Source organism: Pleurodeles waltl, chromosome 3_1 (assembly GCF_031143425.1).
Source record: "Pleurodeles waltl isolate 20211129_DDA chromosome 3_1, aPleWal1.hap1.20221129, whole genome shotgun sequence".
In the NCBI taxonomy this organism is placed as follows: Eukaryota; Metazoa; Chordata; class Amphibia; order Caudata; family Salamandridae; genus Pleurodeles; species Pleurodeles waltl.
The window spans coordinates 1,964,493,307-1,964,515,542 of NC_090440.1; the positions used below are offsets into that span (position 1 = coordinate 1,964,493,307).

At 41.3% G+C, this 22,236-nt stretch overlaps 1 protein-coding gene across 2 annotated transcripts in view; it reads left to right on the top strand.

The window, feature by feature from the left end:
• ITGAE (integrin subunit alpha E) overlaps positions 1-22,236 on the top strand; it is an 874,109-nt gene that overhangs the window by 277,625 nt on the left and 574,248 nt on the right. For both annotated transcript variants that reach the window (XM_069226334.1, XM_069226335.1), the window contains exons 10-11: positions 15,351-15,504; positions 21,520-21,670. In XM_069226334.1, coding sequence (XP_069082435.1) covers positions 15,351-15,504; positions 21,520-21,670 — 305 coding nt within the window. The remainder of the gene's footprint in view (positions 1-15,350; positions 15,505-21,519; positions 21,671-22,236) is intronic.

Below are 22,236 nucleotides of genomic sequence, written 5' to 3' on the forward strand. Positions count from 1 at the left end.
TTTCCCGCCATGAACAGGATGGCGGTAGGGGGTGTCTGAATCCCCATGGCGGCAGAGCGCGACAGCGGTAAACCGGCGGGAGACCGCCGGTTTACCCTTTCTGACCGCGGCTGAACCGCCGCGGTCAGAATGCCCTCGGGAGCACCGCCAGCCTGTTGGCGGTGCTCCCGTGGTCAGTGACCCTGGCGGTCACCGGCCGCCAGGGTCAGAATGACCCCCTATGTCTCATTCAAACACAGGCAAAAACGAAGATGCAGTAAAGTTTCAATAGTTTTTATGTAACATAACTGCAGTTTACGATATGTTGCATGGGCTGCAATGATAATGAATAGTGCAAGAAACAGAATTGTGAAGACGAGAGTCATTATTACAAAGACCCCCACCATCTTGCAATGCATGTAAAAGACATACGAGATTAAATATACCCTAATACCCTAATGTGATAGGCCTAACCTCCTACCTAAAGGAGAGCTGGGTTTGTTAAACCTAATCTGCCAATGCCATGTCAATGAGAGGAGCCCCCAACCCTTGTTAGCTAGGAATGAGGTCTCTATCTCAGACTCCTCAGGGACACGAAGACTGGGTCAGCGTCAAGACGACGTGCAGCATCGATATCAGCGATGGTGGCGATGCCCTCTGGTCGGAATCCCTCTGATTATCTGTCTAAAGTGCGATGCATTTATACAGATGTACCAGGACATAGGTGTGTTCTCAAACAATAGATAACAGACATGCTTGGGACGGCAATTATTATAAACAATTCCCTTGGAAATATAGAGAGGGAAAATCCCTAAGTGTGAACACCTACTGTTTGTTTCTCTTTGTCGCTTGATCTTGACACCTTAGCACGGTGGCACTGATAATGCAAAGCATAACAAGTGGCCTAACTATAAACAAGGCAGCCATCCTAGATGAATTAAATAATTAAATGGGCTAAGACAGAGCAAGCTAGTAGGTTTAAAGTCACTAGGTGACGGGGGCACGAGTCTGCAAGCCAAAGGCTAAGCTAACTCCTGTTATCCCATTAAAACAAACTAGAATTTACTACACCCTCCCCATTGCTGTAACAGGTATGACGAAGGTACAGGAACCCAAATGCTAAAATTGCTCTGAAATAAAAAGCTAAAAGCATATAAACTAGCAAAATAATTCTTTAAAATGTGTTAAAAAAGGAATAAAAACAGTTCAATTAAAATATATACAGAGATGTTAATGTCAACCATGGCAAGCACAGCGTGCCAAAGCAAAGTCAATTTAAGTGCATAATTGTAATCGGGAAATGGCAGGCCAATTCATCAAATTATTTGCTGAAAGCGTGATCTTGAAGATTGTCATCGAAGTCACCAACCAAGAACCTAAAAAATAAGTCCACGTCATCTGATGTTAAGTCGAGTGCTGGGCGGACAAACGGATCCACAGAGCAGTAGTGAGCAGTAGTCTCTAGTGTAAAGTCATCGGCAGCAGTGCCATCGTCCATGGTAGGTCTTAAAACGGAAGGCTCATAGGTGGCCTCGCGGAGCAACCTCAGTCTCAAGGGGCATGACCGTGTATGAACCCTCATCGGGGACATCAGCAGTTCGTGGTCCACAGGAAATTTGGTGCAACAGCAAGACAGACCATAGGCAGATGTTCAAAGAGGTACTATATGCAGTGCAAAACTGGTTGTATGCACCAGAGAAGGGGCCGAAATGACAACGACCAGTCATGCTCCAGTTCCACCAGCAAGGGTGCACTGAGGATCCGAACCATGTGTTCACTGCACAGCGGAGTTGGTGGGAGCGGTTCCATTGCGCTGCGTAGCTGGAAAGAAACAACCACTGTGAATCAGAAGAAATAGCAGTAGTAGTCCGCCAATCAAAGCCAAAATAATTGGAAAGCCACCAAACACACTTGGAAAGAGCGAATGAATGGCCGACGGGATAACTTCGAAGACAGTCTGGAAGATGGACACGAAACTAGACCCAACAGCCTTAAAGAAATGGACAATCCCAGTAGTGCTTGAAGCATTGAATATTCTGGATACCAGTTCACCATAGTGCTTGGGGAAGTTGGTATTTAATAGGGATTGTATCTCGGCTGATGATCTCGCAATCTGGAGAGCATACGTCTCTCTTGCGGATGTCAAGGCGACCTGTTTTTGAAACAATAGCGCCTTTAGCCTGCTCAGCTTGTCATAGTTCACATTAATAGTATATATGTGGGGCCACATGTCAGATACTTTTATCTCTTGTGTGGGGGGGATTAAAACATGTCCACAACACGTAATGGCCTTCGAGAGCGAGATTGCGTAGGCAATTTCTGGTCTCATGCCGCAACAACTTTGATCATTCAGTACCACATTACTTCCATTAGAAAGTACATGAAATACTGGGCGAATCAAAGGGACGGGAGTACCCTTCAGTAAACAGGCCAAGTTCGCGACCCCCGCAGTGCAAAGACTCTAAAGGGACACCTGCCTACATATCATTGAATGACTAACAGCAGTCTCACATTCGCTTCCGCTAAGAAAGACCTCTGTTTCGCCGTTCAGACATTTATATTTAAAGGGCAACTCCCACTCTTCCTTAAAATAGCTATCTCCTAGTTGCTCGTACCTCCCCACTGCAAGATGTTTCAGGCAGCTTGAGAAACGAAAGGTCGAAATGGGTAAATTAATTATGCCATGTAAGAGCCAGATAGTTGAAGGACTCTCTGCTAATGTGAAGGGCAACTTATCTAGTTTTTCTATGTGAAGCATGGTGAAACTAGCCTCCCTTTTAGCCATTGTCTGTTGTTCTCTGGAAAAATTAAAAGCAGTGAAGAATTCACTCCTGTTAATATATTTCCATGGAATGCGGCCATTTTTCAGTGTCTGTAGAGTCCAACCCAGCTGCATGATGGAACGTAGCTGTGTCTGTCCATGATATAACTGGGACAAGTCTGTCTGAGTGATATCAGCAGCAGACAACACTATATTTGACAGTGAATAAATCTTGTTGGACAGAGTATTCATGCCGTTGTCGAAAACTAAAGCCTTCTTTAAGTTTTCCTTATCCAATTGCCTTAAACGCGCAGCAGCCTCAATCTGTGAAAGTTTCCAGATTTCATTGTACATAGCATATAGAAACCTTTTTGAGCGCTGTTTTCTAGGACCCAGCAGAAAATCCTGCAAGTCTACATCTTCAGAAAGAGTGTTCAGATGTTTCTTAACTGCGGCTAACGTGTTAGTCTGTACCCATTGCTGGCACAGTTTACCCACACTGTATGTTGTAATTATACCTGTATGTTGACCCGATACAAAGTGAGGTTCTGGTCTGTTAATTGAAACCCCCCTGAAGAGTTCAAGAAACGCGCTTGACACTCATTAGTGTCAGTGGGCCATATTAACCACCCAGCGGGACTGGAAGTGAAGAATTATAGGTACCAGCCTTAACCATTGCATCTAGCTTTTCCCCGGTTCTATTAAGGAAATACTGCCAATCTTTAAACCTTGCCGGAGTGAGGATACTGGGCGTGTTCATGTCTTTAATTTTTGCTAACCCCAGACATGATGTCTGCTGAATAGTGTCATTTAAGAAAATCATTTGCACAGGAATCAGGCATGCTCGAAATAAAGCCTCCCTACCCTGTATCTGCCAATCTTCTGTTCCCCATACACTTTTCAAGGCAATAGGGCTCTTCCAGTATTCGCAACCTTCAACTGCGAGCCGGGAAACAAAGGGATCTGAATAAATCAGTTTTGTATCAGTTAGCAAAAAATTTATAATTTGTGCTGGAGGTAATTTAAAATAAAACAACTCCGCGTTTTTAGTGTCATGCCCAGAAAAATATGTAAATGTATCACTATAGTATTTTGGGCTCCCCACTGGTGGTGTTGAACAGTGTTCCCACTGTGTGTAGTTTAATACTGGTCTGTGTCTAGTGGCACGGTGTAGGTAGTAATGTCCCCAATTGTTATAGCAGAACATTTCCCCATAATTCATTGTATGTTCATATACATTATACTTTCAAAAGCGGAATAGTCCTTCATTTCAGTTAGCATGGAATCAACTGTTTTGGACATCCCAGTCATCAGAGACAACATCAGGTGCAATTACATCTGTCATAGATATTTTGAACACGTATGGTATTTGAATAATCTCTGTAGGCCCGTATATATCAAAGGGAACTTTGTCCCACACAATCCCATCAGAAATTGGTATTGCTGTAACATTTACAAGGGACAAGTCTCTTCCGACCTTATGTGAGGAATGATATGGAGTTAAAATTTCAGCAACAGGCTCAACAGAGGAGCAGTCAGGATTCTAGTGACCATTTATGAGCAAAAAGAAAACAGTCACAAAACCAAACCATAAAAATAATGCTGAAAATGTCAGACAGAACCATAAGTAGTTCCATGGGTATATTAAATAGTTCTTTTTAAGCCATTGATACAGCTTACTTCTTGTTGAAACATTGTCAATCACAGTAGTGGATGAGTCTGAAGAAAAGTCATCAATGTCTCTGAAGTAGCCAGAGGCAGTCTCTGCAAACACGATAGCCGGTGCATTGTCTGTACTTTGGTCCACTTCATGTGGAGGCTCTTGGTAGACAGTGTCAACAGCCTGTGAAATGTTTGTGTAAAAAACAGCCACATCTTGGACAGGAGTGGTCACTGAAGTGGTGATTGGAACTAGCAAGAGTTCATTTTCCGCCCTCCCCATGGTCAAGGAGGTATCTGGAACAGCATTGGACATTGTTGCATAGTCCGCAGTAATGTTGTCCATCCTACTTTGTAGATGTATGTCCTGTTGGGTAGTGAGAAGGGCTCGGAAACCACCCAAGGGACCTCTTGGTCTACTGCGAAGGATCAGCCACATGGTGTAGTTTGATGTCATCAATGGAAATAAATCTGTTTGTTCAAGAACCAGAGAGTGGTGGTAAGATGACAGTCCAGGTACCTTGAATTCCCAAGACCAGTACAGGTGCTCTGTATGATGGACCAAATTCCTTCTTCACAGCGATCTTCTCAAAAACCAGATCCCCAACTTTAGGAATCCAGCCAGTCGAAGTTTTTGCTAAATCCCTTATTCCTAAAGTGGCAGCACTGGTAGATGATTTATCATCACGAAATAGCTGAAGCTCCTGTAAGACAGTGAGACGTTCATTTATATCAAATGGTGTTTCTGCTGACACCAAACCAGAGGCATCAAGATCTGGGACATACATAGGTATCCCAAAGAGAACCTCATAAGGAGTGCGTCCCCCCAAGGACCGTCTTGGCAAATTATTCAATGCTCTCTGGACCCCACATTGATGATGTAGCCAGCTGCGGCCTGAACCTAATACTCAAGCTGTTAACGACTGCTTTAGATCACGATTCCGCCTCTCCCCGACCGAATTTCCCTCGGGATGGTATGGTGAGGAGTAATGGAGTTCAACACCCAACGTCCCCATGGTGTCCCTGAATGCCTTAGAGGCAACTGCAGGGCCCTGGTCCGAGTGGAATGCTTCAACTGCATATGTACCGAAAAAGATCAGCAAGTCTTTTATAACAGTCCGAGCGTCAGCCGACCACTGTGGCCATACCCACAGGAATCTAGAACAAGAATCTACAGTGACTAGAATATATTTATATGCACCATAGGCTGTAGAGGACCACAATGGTCCAGGTACACACACTGTAGTGGCCTGCTGGACACTAAGAGGGATGTCTGCGGTGGGCGTTTGATATTAGAGCCCTTTACCTGCTGGCAAATGTCACAGCAAAGGACATATTTCTTTGTCCGTCTGCATAGACCAGGCCACCAGAAGCGTTTCTGTAAGAGTGTTATTGTGGCTGAAATACCAGCATGTGCAGAAGCGACACCCTTATGCGCTGCTTTTACTAGATCTAATCTCTGGTCTTCGTTGGGGATCACTCAATCTCCAACCCCAGGAATCGTTGCGTAGGCAACATTCTGTGCACTGATATGGTATGTATAGTTTGTAGGGTATCCCTTTGGAAGGGGCTTGCCTGCAGCTGAAGCTTTCACTGTAGTTAATATTTCATTATCCAATCTCGTTTGTGAATGACTCACTGCAGCCACAGAAGCCGTAGCTACTGCTGCCTTGGCCGCTTCATCAGCCAATGTATTGCCGGTAACGTGTACTCCTACATGTTGGTGGCCCAGTGTATGTACTACATGAACACACGGTAGCTTATCCTTAAGATCAGTCACCCTCCCCCACAATATTTTGTGTTTAGTGGTGTTCCCTTTTGAATCTCTAAACCCGTTCAGCTTCCAATGATTAAGGTAATCATTGTATGACTGGATGCAGTAGTATGAGTCGCAGACTATTAAAGTCAGGCTTCCTGGCTCTGTGTGTTCGAGCGCTAGTATAAGAGCTTTAAGTCTAGCCAACTGAGCTGTGCAGTCCCCTCAGGTCTGTGGGTAGGTATTGTTAGGGTGGAAGACTCCATCTTCCATCACTCCGCTCACTGCTGCGCAAGCGGCTGAATATTGATGTTTAGTACCTACAGCCAGTTGTGCTGAACCATCAGTGTATATGACAGTATGGTATCTGTCTAGTGGCAAGATATTTAGAGGAGCGGGGTACTCCTGTTCGGACTGGAGAAACTCTTATGTCTGAAGTTTTGGATCAAAAATGTAATCAACATCAGTGGCGGTCAGAGAATTTGCCCATTGTATCCAACGTGGATGTAATGCTTTAGCGTTGGGAATGCTTGCTTTGGTGACAGCCTTTAAGGCTGGCACTGGGGAAACCACAATAATATGTTTCCCCTGGGCGAGTGGTCTCTCGTTTATGACGGCCATCTGAACTGCTGTCAGAATCTTTTCTGTATGTGCAAAATGCTGTTCTGCATTAGAGTTTAAATGTGATTTAAATGCTATGGGTACCGTGTCACCCTCGTTGAAGGTGACATAAGTAAATCAAAAAGGCACCAGCAATTATTCTGATGACCACATTTGTTTTATTGTCACGTGTGTGCAAGTGTTAAGCTACTAGCATGTCCTGTTACATTTCCCTAAGAATGCGTGTGTGTTCAACTGTCCAGTGTCTACTAGAAAAATTGGGCTGAACCAAGTCATAAAGTGGCTTGATACGTTGTGCATTGTCTGGAATGTATGTTATGCCAAAATTAAAGAAACCTAGTAACAACTGTAGTTTCTTTAGTGTGTTAGGAGGGTGCAGTTGAGCAAATTTCTCTAGAAAGTGTTGGGCCAGGCTCTTTCCCTCGTTTGATAGCTCATATCCCAGGAACAGCACACTGAGAAAGGCAATCTTACTTTTCTTAAAGTTGAATTTGTAACCGAGATCTGCAAATCCCAAAATGATCGGATCGACCCTTGCCACCATGAATGTTGAGGTCGTCGTCTGTGAGATATATATCATCCACGTCGGACAACGTCTCGGAATCAATATCATGTAACATTGATGTTACACGGGCTGAAAATATCCCTGGGCTGTTTTTATAGGCTTGAGGTAAACGACAAAAGCGTTTCTGAGAGACAAATGAGAATGCACTCAGGTCCCGACTTTCGTGTGCTAAGTTCTGGCAGAAAAAGCCATTAGATATGTCTAATGTAGTTTTATATTTTTACGCACTATATTATTAGTGCTGTGCTATGTGAGTTTTGTATAGCATATGTGCATGTACGACTATTTAAATGTCTGTAATCAATGACTATTCTGTAGGAATGGTCTGGCTTTGCAATGGGGAATAACGGATTATTCATTGCAGATGTACAGGGCTCAATTACTCCCTGGTACTCAAGCTGGATGAGAATCTCCCTCACCGGAGCTTTTGCTTCATGTTTTACAGGATATTGTGGCTGCGGTTGTGGTGTAGACCTAACGGGAATAACATGACAAGGAAACTCCTTGTCTCAACCTACATGATTGAGGTATAACGCAGGTGCCTGCACTAAAGCCCATTCAGCAGCATAGGCTTCTTTTTCTGCTTCCGGAACAAGATCGGAGAAAAAAGGCAAAATTACATCTTCCCTATGTAGGAGCTTACGGATGTGTTCAGGTGGCCAGTCTCTTTCGGCCAGTAGGATATCACTAATAAGTTCATCCCAGAATATCACACCAATGGTGCGCTCCACGTCTCCCTCTATCTGAATTTTTAAATCATAAACCCTGTTGGGTGGGAGAACGCGGCCGTCCGAAGTTTTAACTGCAATAAAATCGCTAGTTGCTGTAGCATCCAGATGATCTTTCAGACTCTGGTGACATATCGTGACCTCTGCTGCGCTGTCTAACAGAGTCACTGCTCACGTCTTGTTCTTCACCAGTGTTCTCAAGTGTACTGGCATTTTTAGCTGTCAGTGCTGTCACCTTTTTCTTTTTAAACTGTGGCTTTTGCTGAGGAGTCCTTTCTTCTTTTTTAATGGTAGACTGCGACGAGTCTTTCTTTTGTTTCACGTATTCAGGATGTCAATAAGGACGGCCCTCTCTCTCGCTACGTCTATCCGGTGTGTCCTGAAAGGAACAAGAGGGACGTGAATCAGTATATCTATCAGGAGTTTTGATATTCTCCCTGTTTCTGAGATTATACCTCCTTTCGGAGTTCTCTGGGTGTGGAGAATCAGCTCTCTTATTTCTTCTATCTTTGAAATCTTTTTGTTTCTCCCAGCGCTTTTTAGAGACGTCTTGTGGCTGCTTTGTACCCTCCTTATGGGCGGTACCTTATAACTCAAATTTCTTTGGTTTGGCTCCCAAACTATCCCGCCCTATGCTAATATAGGTGTCGGAAATTATTTTCGGTAGCTGTCTCTCTTGTTCCAGGTTGGAGTTTCCCGGAGACGCTGGCGTATTGCCAGTGCTACCGCTTCCCCTTTGTTATTACTGAGCATTATTGAGGAAACCGCGTCAAAGTTACACATTAATTTCATCCCCAAATCCAAGGCTGGTGCAGCCCGTGCTCATTCTGTATTTGTTTTAACACTTCTGGTAAATTGACAAGTGTCGGGGTACCATGTGTGGTAGTATATATGGCAGCGAGGACTTTACCCATGTGGCGCAGTCATCCACCAAGGGGACTATCCCAAAGGGCAAGCACATAGTGAGCAGTCTATGTTTTTCCTGTGGTCCCGTATGGGGAAACACAGCTTCCAGCTGATTAGTTTTCTGGGCAATCCAGAATGGTATTTTTTCCCGTTCTGTGGGTACTTTACCCATGATAGTATGCACTGTTTGTCGATTAATCCCAGTAGCCAATTGGTAACCACCAGGTGCTGGTGGTGCTGGACGTGCTGGTACGGTGTTCAAAGTTCACATTACGAACTGAACTAGTCATCTATATAATGTCACTAATTCATTATATAAATCTTGCAGATCTGCTATTGGCATATTCTGTATGCCTGGGTGAGGTGTGTATGTGGCAAACATAGGCCACGTTGGTCCGCCATTACTTAAGGGACCTAGCCTCACTCTTTGTAATATGTGTGGTAGGGCGCCTTCTGGTGCTCTTGGTATGTGACCGATATTTCATGATACTGGTATACCATGTCCATGAGAGGAGCCCCCCAACCCTCGTTACTGTGGAATGAGGTCTCTATCTCAGACTCTGCAGGGACACGAAGACTGGGTCAGCGTCAAGACGACGTGCATCATCGATATCAGCGATGGTGGCGATGCCCTCTGGTCGGAATCCCTCTGATTATCTGTCTAAAGTGCCATGTATTTATACAGATCTACCAGGACCCCTGACGTAGGTGTGTTCCCAAACAATAGATAACAAACATGCCTGGGACGGCAATTATTATAAACAATTCCTTCGAAAGTATAGAGAGGGAAAATCCCTAAGTGTGAACACCTACTGTTTGTTTGTCTTTGTCACTTGAGCTTGACGTCTTAGCATGGTGGCACTGATAATGCAAAGCATAACAAGTGGCCTAACTATAAACAAGGCAGCCATCTTAGATGAATTAAATAATTAAATGGGTTATGACTGAGCAAGCTAAGTAGGTTAAAAGTCACTAGGTGACGGGGGCACATGTCTGCAAGCCAAAGGCTAAGCTAACTCCTGTTATCCCATTAAAACAAACCAGGATTCAGTACATTATCCATTTCAGTATACATAGGGATGGGCTGGATGGGTTCTGCGGTAGAGAAGAAAATTGCAGGAGCCGTGGTGCCGTTTTGTTTGTACTCCTGATATCAGGAGGCTTCTGGAACTGATGCCAGCATTTTTCTGGTACACAATCTTATATCAAGGTGCAATCTCTGCAGTGTGTGCTGTGATCCCATTAGACTCACTATTGTGTGGTCCTTTTTGGTATGTTTGCTATTGTGTGCTTTACAGAGACTTTAAATAATGGTCTGTGATCGATGTTTAATTGTGGGCTGGCGGGAGACATTTCTCATCAATTTTGGTCATTATCCAATATGGCGCAGGACTAGAACGCTGTCAATCACACACAGGATTCAGACCATTACAATTGCTAACTGTTAGAAATGGGGTCTTTGGTTGACAGTCAGGTTACCCCCTGTTCAAACAAGGACCCTCACTCTAGTCAGGGTAAAAGAGAATCACCCTCAGCTAACCCCTGCTTACCCCTTGGTAGCTTGGCAGAGCAGTAGGCTTAACTTCAGAGCACTAGGTGTAAAGTATTTGTACCAACACACACAGTAACTTCCTGAAACACTACAAAATGACACAACACCGGTTTAGAAAAATAGGAAATATTTATCTTAACAAAACAAGACCAAAACGACAATACACAAGTCAAGTTATGAATTTTTAAAGATTAAACTCAAAAATAGCGCTTAGAAACAAAAATGCTTTGATGAGATGTTAACACGGCATCGTGACGGAGTCGTTCCCAACAAGCCGACACCAGCGGCGCCGGACACGGAGTCGTGTAGACCCCCAAGTACAGTACCTTTGGTGAAGAGTGAAAACAAGCCGATGCGCGAAGTCGGGGATAGCGGCGTCTGTGCGAAACGTTGAATCCGCGCACTTCGAGCGGCGTCGGTCACGACGTGGTGTGGCGACTTCAACGGAGTCGTGGACTTCAGCGGGGCTGCTGCGGCGTCGGGCCTGTGAAGAGCGTTGCGTTCCAGCGAAGGTCACGGCGTCAGGTGCAGGCGGCGTTACCGGATTCAGCAGCGGCGTCGGTCCGAAGTCGTCAGAAGTTGATTTCCTTGGATTCCACCAGCTTTCCTTTCAAAGGCCCAGGGACTGGATAGGGCACCACTTGTCTGGGCAGGAGTCTCTCCAGAGACTCCAGGTGCTGGCAGAGAGAAGTCTTTGCTGTCCCTGAGACTTCAAACAACAGGAGGCAAGCTCTAACTCAAGCCCTTGGAGATTTCTACACAAGATGGAAGGCACACAAAGTCCAGTCTTTGCCCTCTTACTCTGGCAGAAGCAGCACTGCAGGAAAGCTCCACAAAGCACAGTCACAGGCAAGGCAGCACTTCTTCCTCAGCTATCAGCTCTTCTCCAGGCAGAGGTTCCTCTTGGTTCCAGAAGTGTTTCTCCAGTCTGTAGATTTGGGTGCCCTTCTTATACCCATTTTAGTCTTTGAAGTCACCTTTCTTCAAAGGGGACTCACACCTACTTGTGAAATCCTGCCTTGCCCAGGCAAGGCCTCAGACACACACCAGGGGGTTGGAGCCGGCATTGTCAGAGGCAGGCACCGTCCTTTCAGATGAGAGTGACCACTCCACCCCTCCCTCCTAGCAGAGATGGCTAATCAGGAAATGCAGGTTACACCCCAGCTCCCTTTGTGTCACCGTCTAGTGCGAGGTGAAAAACAACCCAACGGTCAAACTGACCCAGACAGGGAATCCACAAACACGGCAGAGTCACACAATGGTTTAAGCAAGAAAATGCTCACTTTCTAAAAGTGGCATTTTCAAACGCACAATCTTAAAATCAACTTTACGAAAAGATGTATTTTTAAATTGTGAGTTCAGGGACCCCAAACTCCACATGTCCATCTACTCTCTAGGGGAATCTACACTTTAATCATATTTAAAGTTAGCCCCCATATTATCCTATGAGAGAGACAGGCCTTGCAACAGTGAAAAACGAAGTTGGCAGTATTTCACTGTCAGGACATATAAATCACATTACTATATGTCCTACCTTATCCATGCACTGCACCCTGCCCTTGGGGCTACCTATGGCCTACCTTAGTGGTGCCTTACATGTAAGAAAAGGGAAGGTTTAGGCCTGGCAAGTGGGTACACTTGCCAAGTCGAATTTACAGTGTAAAAATACACACACAGACACTGCAGTGGCAGGTCTGAGACATGATTGCAGAGCTACTTATGTGGGTGGCACAACCAGTGCTGCAGACCCACTAGTAGCATTTGATTTACAGGCCCTGGCACCTCTAGTGCACCTTACTAGGGACTTACTAGTAAATCAAATAGGCCAATCATGGATAAACCAATTACATACAATTTACACGGAGAGCATATGCACTTTAGCACTGGTTAGCAGTGGGAAAGTGCTCAGAGTTCAAAAACCAACAGCGACAGGTCAGAAAAAAATAGGAGGCAGGAGGCAAAAAGATTTGGGATGACCCTGCATAAGCAAAAGTCCAACACTAACATCGAGCTCGATTACCTTTATTTGATTCTAACCATGGATTCTTAATGATGATTACCATTAGCCTAAAAAAAGCCTCAGGTGAACTCACCACTAGGGGGCGAAACAAACGTCAGCTGTCCGGTCACTAATTTACAAGACTGTATTTATAAAGGACAGCAACAATTGCCTTCGATCTCCAAGTCCCAAAAGTGTATTAATGAATATACTTGGATACATCATTTTGACTCGGAGTATCAATTTCATACCATAACCGATTCACAAATTCGAACCTTTACAACTAAGTGGGTTTTCAACCTCCATTACTATATTTCTTGATACTTTGTTTCTTCTGGCAAACTGGTCCACAGCCCCCTGCTGACAACCCACAATGAAGTAAACAAATGGGCATTCAAAGGAAGAGAGAAGTGGGCCAACACTATCCTCGCTCTTTGAATAACTTTGGTCAGTAGTTGATGTGATGAAAGGTACCACCCATCCAGAATGTGGTGTTCTTGTTGCAGGGTTGTCAGTGAGTATGGACATTCTTTAGAACTGTTTAGTATCAATTTTAACATCATGGAAATGAGCATATGCAGTATTAGCTTTTACAGAATACTCCCCCTCTCCCCATTAATGGGAAAGTGATGGAAGCATAGAGTGTCTTATGAGAAGGAGTTGCACTTGAAGGTGCCAGATGCTCTTTTTGATGAATGGGCAGTCCCTCAAATAGATGTTTTTTCCACCCTTGGGTGCACGAGGGGTCTTATTATTTTATGATTACAAAATTTTCTCCAGCAGAGCTCCAGGTGATGTGCTATGATTGTCAACTGAGACTTTCTGCTCCTGGTTGCTTTATTGCTGGTTCCTCTGATTGCTGCTTTTTAGAGGAAATTGAGGTTATTTGGGTATTCCACGGACCTCATAGTTCTGGATGAAGCAAGAAGGACATTTTATTCAGAACTGTTAGGTCAATCTTGGAAACTGCTCTATTGGAAAATTCTACCAAAAATTGGACCTTTTAGAGAATACATCACAGATTCTACTATACATCAATAGATCTTCCTCCTGTCTTTTTGACCCACTGGAAAAGGCTTTGAGTCTGAGGCCATTGTATATGGTCTGGCTCATTGTTATGTCTTTTGGATACAGTTTCTGAACTTCTATTGTTGCTAGTTTAGAGCAGCCTGACTTTCAGCACTGGCAAAGGCTTTCTTGTTTTCCTATCTGCTTTAATAAAACACTGTAACAATTTTTAGATTTCCTGATTCACACGCTTTTACAGTTTCTGGAAAGGCTAGTGAATAGGTTTCCTCCAGAACTGCAAGTGGTCCCACACTAGGACCTGAATAGGGTGTTTATCTGTTTAACGGAGGCTTCCATCTGTCATTTGAGTTCATGCACTCCTGGAATTTGAAAATCGCTATATTGAAGTCCATTCCTTTGTCTCACGTCATCTTGCTGGATGTGGAAGCTTCGGGTCTTGTCTGTAGAAGCCTCTTTCTCACCTGTTTTGAAGAGAAAATGTCTTTCTGTGGCCCTCATTCTTCATGCAGTTATTTCAAAATTCCATATGCCTCGGCTTCTGTAACAGACTAAAGGTTCCATTGGTTTGACTTCAAAATGATATTGAGTTTCTATGTCTTTAGAATAAAATGATGTACAATTCATCACCAGTTCTTTTGGGTTTAGCAGATGCAAAATTGTGCAAAGACCATTTCTAAGTTGGTCATATCTTAACAGATTGTAATATTTCTCAACCTATGTTAACAGCTTAGTAGGAATGAATTTGCATAAGCTTCAGGGCCCACTCCAGGTTGATGTGAATTCAGATCCTCACATGGATATTTCTTCCTTGGACATATGTCTGATGGATATGTGGTCATCTATTCACACATTATACTGTTCATTCCGTTGCTTGAGAAGGAGGTTCTTAAATCAAGAAGTTATGCAGAATTATTGGATTTGGACTTACATTTCAGTTCACTTATTCCTTTTCCCTCCTCCAATTTGCTAATAACTTTACGCTTTCAGCCTCTCATAAGATAAGAAGTCTGTGGACTGATGGTATCCATGAAGCAAACACCTTACTAGCTCTCAGCAACAATTGTTTGATTGATCCATTCATCCCTTTTCATAAAATAGCTTTTTATCCTCCCATTTTCCATGTTTTGTCTAGCTTCTTTCTGATGCAGTTCTGCCATTCACTGGCCTTTGGTTCATGGGAAATAGTTCTGAACAGATATGTGGGAGGGGATAAAAGTGTGAATGATGTTGGCAGAAGCATTTATTTACTTCATGCAGAAAAAGTAATTTGATTGCTGCTCAAATGGCCTTGGTGACTGTTCCAAATTTTCCAGATCCTGTATGAATTTAGGATATACTTCATAAGAAAGGAATTTTGCAGGGGAAGAATGTACCTACCAGAAAAAAGTTATCAAATGAATATTATTTGTTCTGCACAGCTGAGTGGACTGTGAGATATCATTAATACATACTGTGCATGCGTTCCCTGTGATAGAGCTTTACAACCTTGGTGTCCCCTTTGACCAATATTTAATCATGTATGTTCAAACAGACACAATAGTTAGAGAGGTCTCTATCTGAGAACACTTGGAAGTTAGACCCAGGTTTTATAGGCTTTCTACCAAGAATTACTATCTCATGTATTTGAGTTGTCAACTTTGATAATGTCCTATATACAGATGTTAACATTAGGCTGATGGGAAAGGTCAGATGGCAATTAACATCCTCTTCAACAATGCCTTCCTATCTCTTTCCTCTGTGTTGCTACTGAAAGCCATGATGCTCCAGTCACTGACCTCCCAGCGTTTCTTCACAGGGATTCCATCTTCATAGAACAACATGGTTCAAAAAAGAATGCAAAGAAAATCATCATTGTGTTGACCGATGGGGTGACATTCATGGATGAAAGAAACCTGACAACAGTGATCAGCTCGACCCAGATGATGAACATTGAGCGCTATGTAATAGGAGTGAGTTCATGACATACAATATTATATTACTCATCTATGATTAATACTTTACTGAACAAACTAAATCAAAAGTGCCACAGTTTAGATCCTGCGTCCCTATGTCTACATTCTAAGGGCGCTCCCCAGCAAACACACAAGATTCACATGACACAAGGTGATCTTCAGTGCAAACAAACATTGAAAAGCCAATAGGCCTGGTTTTATATTGAAGACACCTGCAAACATAGGCATGCTTAAATGCTTTCTGCTTGAGTTCATAACATTAAAGCATTTATATACTATTAGGGGTAAGTACTATCTCTAATAATAAGGCACTTACATAAAATCTCAAATGTCCACATAACCATTTCATTTGCACACATACCACTGTCAAATACACAATGCTCTTAAATATACAAACACATAAGTACACCCTGGTGGGGCAGTGTGGTAGTGACACTAGTGGTTTTAGTGTTGAGGGTGCGGGTAGTACGAATATTGGCAATAGTGTTAGTGTAATGCTGGTCCTGGTAATATTCATAATGGTGGTTATGTTGTACTAATGATTATAATGAAAGTGGTGGTAATAGTGGTGGTAACGATAATTATAGTGGTGGTAATGCAGTGGTGTTGGCAACGGCGGAGATGGCAGTAGTAATCATGGTGGTGGTAATGATGGTGATAGTGGTAATGGTGGTGATAATGGTAGTGTTGGTGTTAATGATGATGGTGGTAGTGGTAATGGTGGTTGTAGTAAATCTGCCTTTCCTGCATGGCCACTACAGATTTTTTACTTTTTTCTGGACCCTATTTTAACTGAACGTTTACTGAATAAGTGGTTCAGGCCCAGTACTAGCATTTGATTTACATGCCCTGGACATATGGTATACTCTACAGGGGACTCAAAAGTAAATTAAACATACCAGTTGGGTACAAGCCAATGTAGCCACATTTAAAGGGAGTGAGCACAAGCACTTAAACACTGGTTAGCAGTGGTGAAGTACACACAGTCCTAAGGTCAAGAAAAGTAAGTCCAGCAAAAATGGAGGAAGTGAGGCAAAAAGTTTGGGGGTAGAGCACCCTTAGGCTGACAGCTCTAACAGTACTCTAATGACAAGTTAATTAAGACATCTTTAATTTTGTAGAGAGACACTCCTCCTGCTATCCTTAGCCCCACAATTGATGAGTGGGGTGTGAATTCTTGTGTTTCCTATGTTTCTATTTCCTCTGTTATCACATTCCCCGTTTCCTAGGTTCTTCCACTGGCCCGCATTTCTAGTATATGCAGATATTAGTGGTAATGGAGAGAAATGGATAGGAGCATCGCTTCTGTTGGTTCCTGCACAGAAGGTTAGTGCAACCTGATGCACTAAGTGGATTGTTATTAGGGGTGGGCAATTCGCCCACCCCAAGTAATAATGATGCTTACTTCTCTTGGTGAACCCCAAAGTCATTAAATTCACCTGAGCTCAAACCCCTTGTAACTCAGACAGGTTTAACCTAGGGCACTGTGTAAAGTATGTATGCAGCACCAAAACAGTAAAAATTAATACACCAAACAATAAAAATATTAAACGAAATTCGAAAAGTAGAGTCACTTTTAACAAACCAAATTACACCAAAACTACAAAAATCTAGTAAGGGGAACAGGAAAGATCAATGTTTAAAATTATAAGTAAGAATAGTGCATAAAATAGCTTAGCACCAAAGATAGTCTATTTAAGCGGTAGACCTTGACCTATGGGCAAATTCACAATGACAGAGATGGGGAGAGTGGATGAATACACGGAGCAGGTTCATCCCGGTCAAAGATTTTACCTTCTGACCTAGTCTTTTTTTATGGCGCTCAAAAGCACAAAAAAGAGGTGCAAGCCTGAAGCCTCATCTAAGAAAAATGCATTAAAATCTAACATCTTTGCCTTGAGGTGCCCCGGGTGGCTGTGGAGGTCTTGGAAGCTGTAATTTCCAATTGGGAGCTGCTAGTTATGTCATGTTTGGTGTCTTTGCTCCAGTGGCTGTACTGAGGGGCATGGATAGCCCACCTCTGTGGATCCCTGTACTTGATGAAGTACATCATGGGAAGGGAAGAGAAGGCATTCGCTTCTCCTAATCTTGTGGGCTAATGAGTCACCCACCATGGTCTAAATGACCTCCGTTGCTCAAGTAAATGATACTCCTCCAACACCACCACCTTCACTCCTATGCCTATAACACACAAATACACCTCCCATTCACTGAGAACAATAAGAAATTCTCATCTAGGACCAAGAACCTTGAGGCAGTAGAATCTAAATGGGATAGAAAAATCCTGAATCACCAGGGCTCTACTGGCGAGATACTAGTCCTACACTCACCCTGTCTACTCAAACAAAAACCCACTATGCTGCCCCAAAATTATTTCCCTATTAAAGCCAAGGTGAGCAACCTGGTCATCATGTGTAATGCAGACCTTGTTTGCTCATATTGATTGATGGTATAATCAGCTTTTTACCATCTTAAACTCTGAATTAAACCACATGCTTTTCAAATGTACGTAAACCCTGTGTCTCTATTCAGATCATGCATGTCCTATGTTAACACCTCTTTTCTGATTTGTGATACATTGTATCAACCACCAGTGTTAGGTGATGCCTATAACATGTAAGGCCCAGGTTTGCTAAACCTCACACAGAAATGCATAAAAATCACTAGTGCTGCTTAAAGAAGAAAAAATGTGTGCATCGCCAGATTTACTTTATATCTCATAGCAATGATTACATTAATGACAATAAAATATAGAGTGGCCCTCTTTGTATAACACTGGGGATACATTACATTAGTGGTAATTTCAGCAGTATCATGCAATACTAATATTGTGTCAAAAATATGATTATGGCAAAAATAGTGTGGGAGAGAATAAAGAAGGTAAGGGTATCATTTTTGAAGTATTTTATATCATTTTTCTAAATGTAGCTTTACCAAATATAACTTTTTTAAACTATGGCTATTGAACATAATGTTGTTTTCTAATTATTTGGTTGGGTTTCATTAGTTTTTGGGTTATAAATTGGAATTATTTTAATGTTCATTTATATTTTAGCGTGGGTTTATTTTTTTAGTTTGGTAATACATTCTAAGGTTTTTATTTTTTATTTTATGTCATTGTTTGGAGGGATTGTTAGATCTGTAGAGGGATAAGGTGAGAAGTATTTTAAATATTGATTTTTAATTGATTAAAAATATACATTTAAATTTGTTTTTTAGCTATTTAAAAGAGAAATGTAAAACTATGCCAACGTTTTTTTATTTGTCAACTGGTTACTTAGATAATAGATTATCTTAATTGTTTTTAATAATTTTGTTATTAATAATAGCATGTTTAAGGTTTCTTTTTATAACAACTAATGTTATAGTGTTATTATGTTTAAGGTATTCGTTTCTGTTATTAATGAAATTAACTTTAGGGGAAGGGGGTGGGAAGTATTTTGAAATCAATGTTTTACTTTTTTAAATGTATATAATTCTTTTATATAATTGTATATATTAATTTAGTGAATTTAGTGTTTAAAAATGTATAGAAAAGTTATAATGTAAAAAATATTTTGATATGTTTATGGAAATAGATAGATCGATAGATAGATAGATAGATAGATAGATAGATAGATAGATAGATAGATAGATAGATAGATAATTTATTTCATATTAATTTAGGATAGGGAGAATTTCAGTTGAGCTTTTTAAAGTTTAACATTTTCCATACTGTTGCTTATGTCAATTGGGAATAGCAAATCTGTCCCCTCCAAAATCCAAAATTGTTCAGATTGGAGTGGGAGTACTATCTTTAACCCCTCCATGTCGAATTTTTTGTTTCCTCTGATTTTCTTAGATTGTTTTAATATATTTATATATTTTTTTATTTATCTTTAATTATTTTTTGTAGCAATAATTTTCTGTTAATTTAATTTTCTATTTAAATGGTGTAATTGTATACGCTTTACATTTTTAAGTACATATATATATATATATATATATATATACATATATATGTTGTTTATAATTATAATTGATTATACGTATTTTTATTATATTTCCATAATAATTTTATTTCTCAAATCTGTTTATTTTTTGCAATTATTTTAGAGTATATATTTTGATTATATGTTTGTAATATTTTATATATATATATATATATATATATACATATATATATATATATATATATATATATATGTATTATATTATAATTATTACAAAGATTAAATAAATGTGTGTACAGTTTATGAATGTAAATATAAAGAACAAAAAATATAATATATAGATATAATTGTACATAATATATAAATATAATATATTTTATGACAATATTGCGGTCTTTTATATATTTGTTGTCAATATTTTTGACTTTATATATAAAACATGTAAAGGTGACATTTGTTTCCTCAATATGTTTGACAATATTTTTGGCATGGATATTTTGTCATGCAAACTGTGGGATAGCACTGTGCACCATAAACAAATGCAAAATAGTTGACAAGGTGAAGGACAGCTGTTTTTGTATGATGACATAATTTGCACACCATAAAAATGCTGCTATCTGGGCGACAGGAGTAGGAGGAGACTCTAGGGGCTTCTTAAGGGAGGAAGGAAAACTCAAGTAAGGAAAGAAAGATGAATTTCTCCAAAAAGGTGGTAGAAATTATCATCAATAAGGGGAGCTAAACACCAAGAAGTCTTTTATGTGCTCCAGATTACAGCCAAGCAAGAACCAGGAATGAGTATGGCATCAGGTAGAAAATCATGTGGTGGAACAACATCAAGGAATGTGGAAGGGTAAAAAAAAGAACGGGTGTGATATGAAGAGGCACAGGGCCAGATTAATCAAACTGTCATCCAATGCAGCACAGCAGCCAAAAATGCTGCACTGCTTTGCGTGACAGGGAGGTAGCAGGAGAGTGCCATATCTATAGAGAAATGGTTCTCTCCTCCCCTCTCCCTGGTGCTGGCACATATTTTTGCTGCTCTGCGCCATGCACACACTTTTGTGCTACAGTACAAAAGAGTATGTGTAGACAACTTATAACACCTGGTTTCAAAAGGTGTTATTTTTTGTGTAAAATCCTGTCTCACATTTTTGGTAGATAGGTAATGCCCATTTACAACCCATTTAACAGCCCATGTTGCTAAATAGCACAAACCAGTGGTTTGCACTGCTTTGTGTTACTTTTAGGCAACTTTCCTGTGCAAAACAAGTTTTGCGCTGGAAAGTAAATAACAAAAAAACAAAACATTTTGTGCTTGTTTGCATCACTTTTATGATGCAAACCCACAGCAAAATGTTAGTAAATCACCCACACAATGTGATAAAACGTGTGCAAAATTACAGAACTGCACTGCCTACAGTTGATGGACTCAAAAGCCTTGGACAACTGACTGTGCAACTGAAGAGAAGGTGGCAGCAGCTATTGCACCTATCTACGCAAAGCATTGTGGTGTTTGCACTTGTGTCAATTTTCAATGCAAAATCTCTTTCGACATTGAAAGTCGATTATCACTAACATCTATGTATTGCAAAGTGTTGCTTAGCATTGCACGAGTACCCATGCAGTGCACTAGTTATTTTGGGCCTCTGTTGCTTTTAATGTGTCTTTAGAACGAGGCATGGCCATTGTAACCTAGACAACCCTATGAAGACTTGATCGCCCCTACAAATGTGACATTCACGACATGAAGCATCAAAGAGCACCTTGAAACAAGTAAACTATGTACTGTGTGCTATAGAAAAGATATACATAGAGCTATTATCACAATGGGGATTCTTTGTACAAAAAGGCATTCTAAAAATATTGACTGGATAGATGTAGATGATGGGAGTTGGGTCAAAAAGTAACAATGAATTGATAGATAGGATGAAGATTACAATGTGATTAAAATTTTAAGTAGTAGAATGGCCTCATTCCCTGCATTTTCTTAAACACGCATCTGAAAGTCTCAGAACCCTTGACAGTAGAAAATTGTTATGTTGTACCTTGAAGTAATTATCCTGTGCATCCATCACAGGTAGGAAATGCGTTCAGCTCGAGTAAAGCTATGGTTGAGCTGCAGCTGATTGCATCAGACCCAGATGACAAGCATCTTTTCCGAGTCACTAACTACTCTGCTTTGGATGGACTGCTCTCTGCCCTGCAACAGAAACTCGTGGGAATTGAGGGTAAGGAAGCATCCTTGTTTCCCCTGACAGCTTTTCCCAGTGCCCGAGGACAATAGCCAGAAGTCCAATGCCGATATTAATGGACACCCCAAATATGCTGGTCACATTTTTCTTCTTATAACGTTCATATGTTTAGCCCACAAGAATTTAGGAATGTATACATTTAAAGTATATTTTTATCTATGAATTTCAGTCGGAGATAGTTTGCAGACACATCTGAAAGGAGAAGGGATGGCTGCTGTGGTTAATAGAAGCTTACTTGGTACTGACTTCAGCACCGGCATATAGCAAAAGCAGATAGGGCAAGTGCAGCCTGGACTCCGCAGGCAGTAAGATAACAGCGAGAGTTTGGAGGCAAGCCACATGGTAGAACGTGCAGACATCCAAACTTGTACCAGTAATATCTCTTACATAAATGTCTCCCTAATCAAATGTCGACCTACATTTGATGCCACTACCAAAAACCTGGCCAAAAATGTCATAAGAGTGGAGTTATATTAGTGAAATAACCCACTCATAAAATGTGTGGCATGAAGTTTTTTTCCATATCGGCATTAATTACAAGT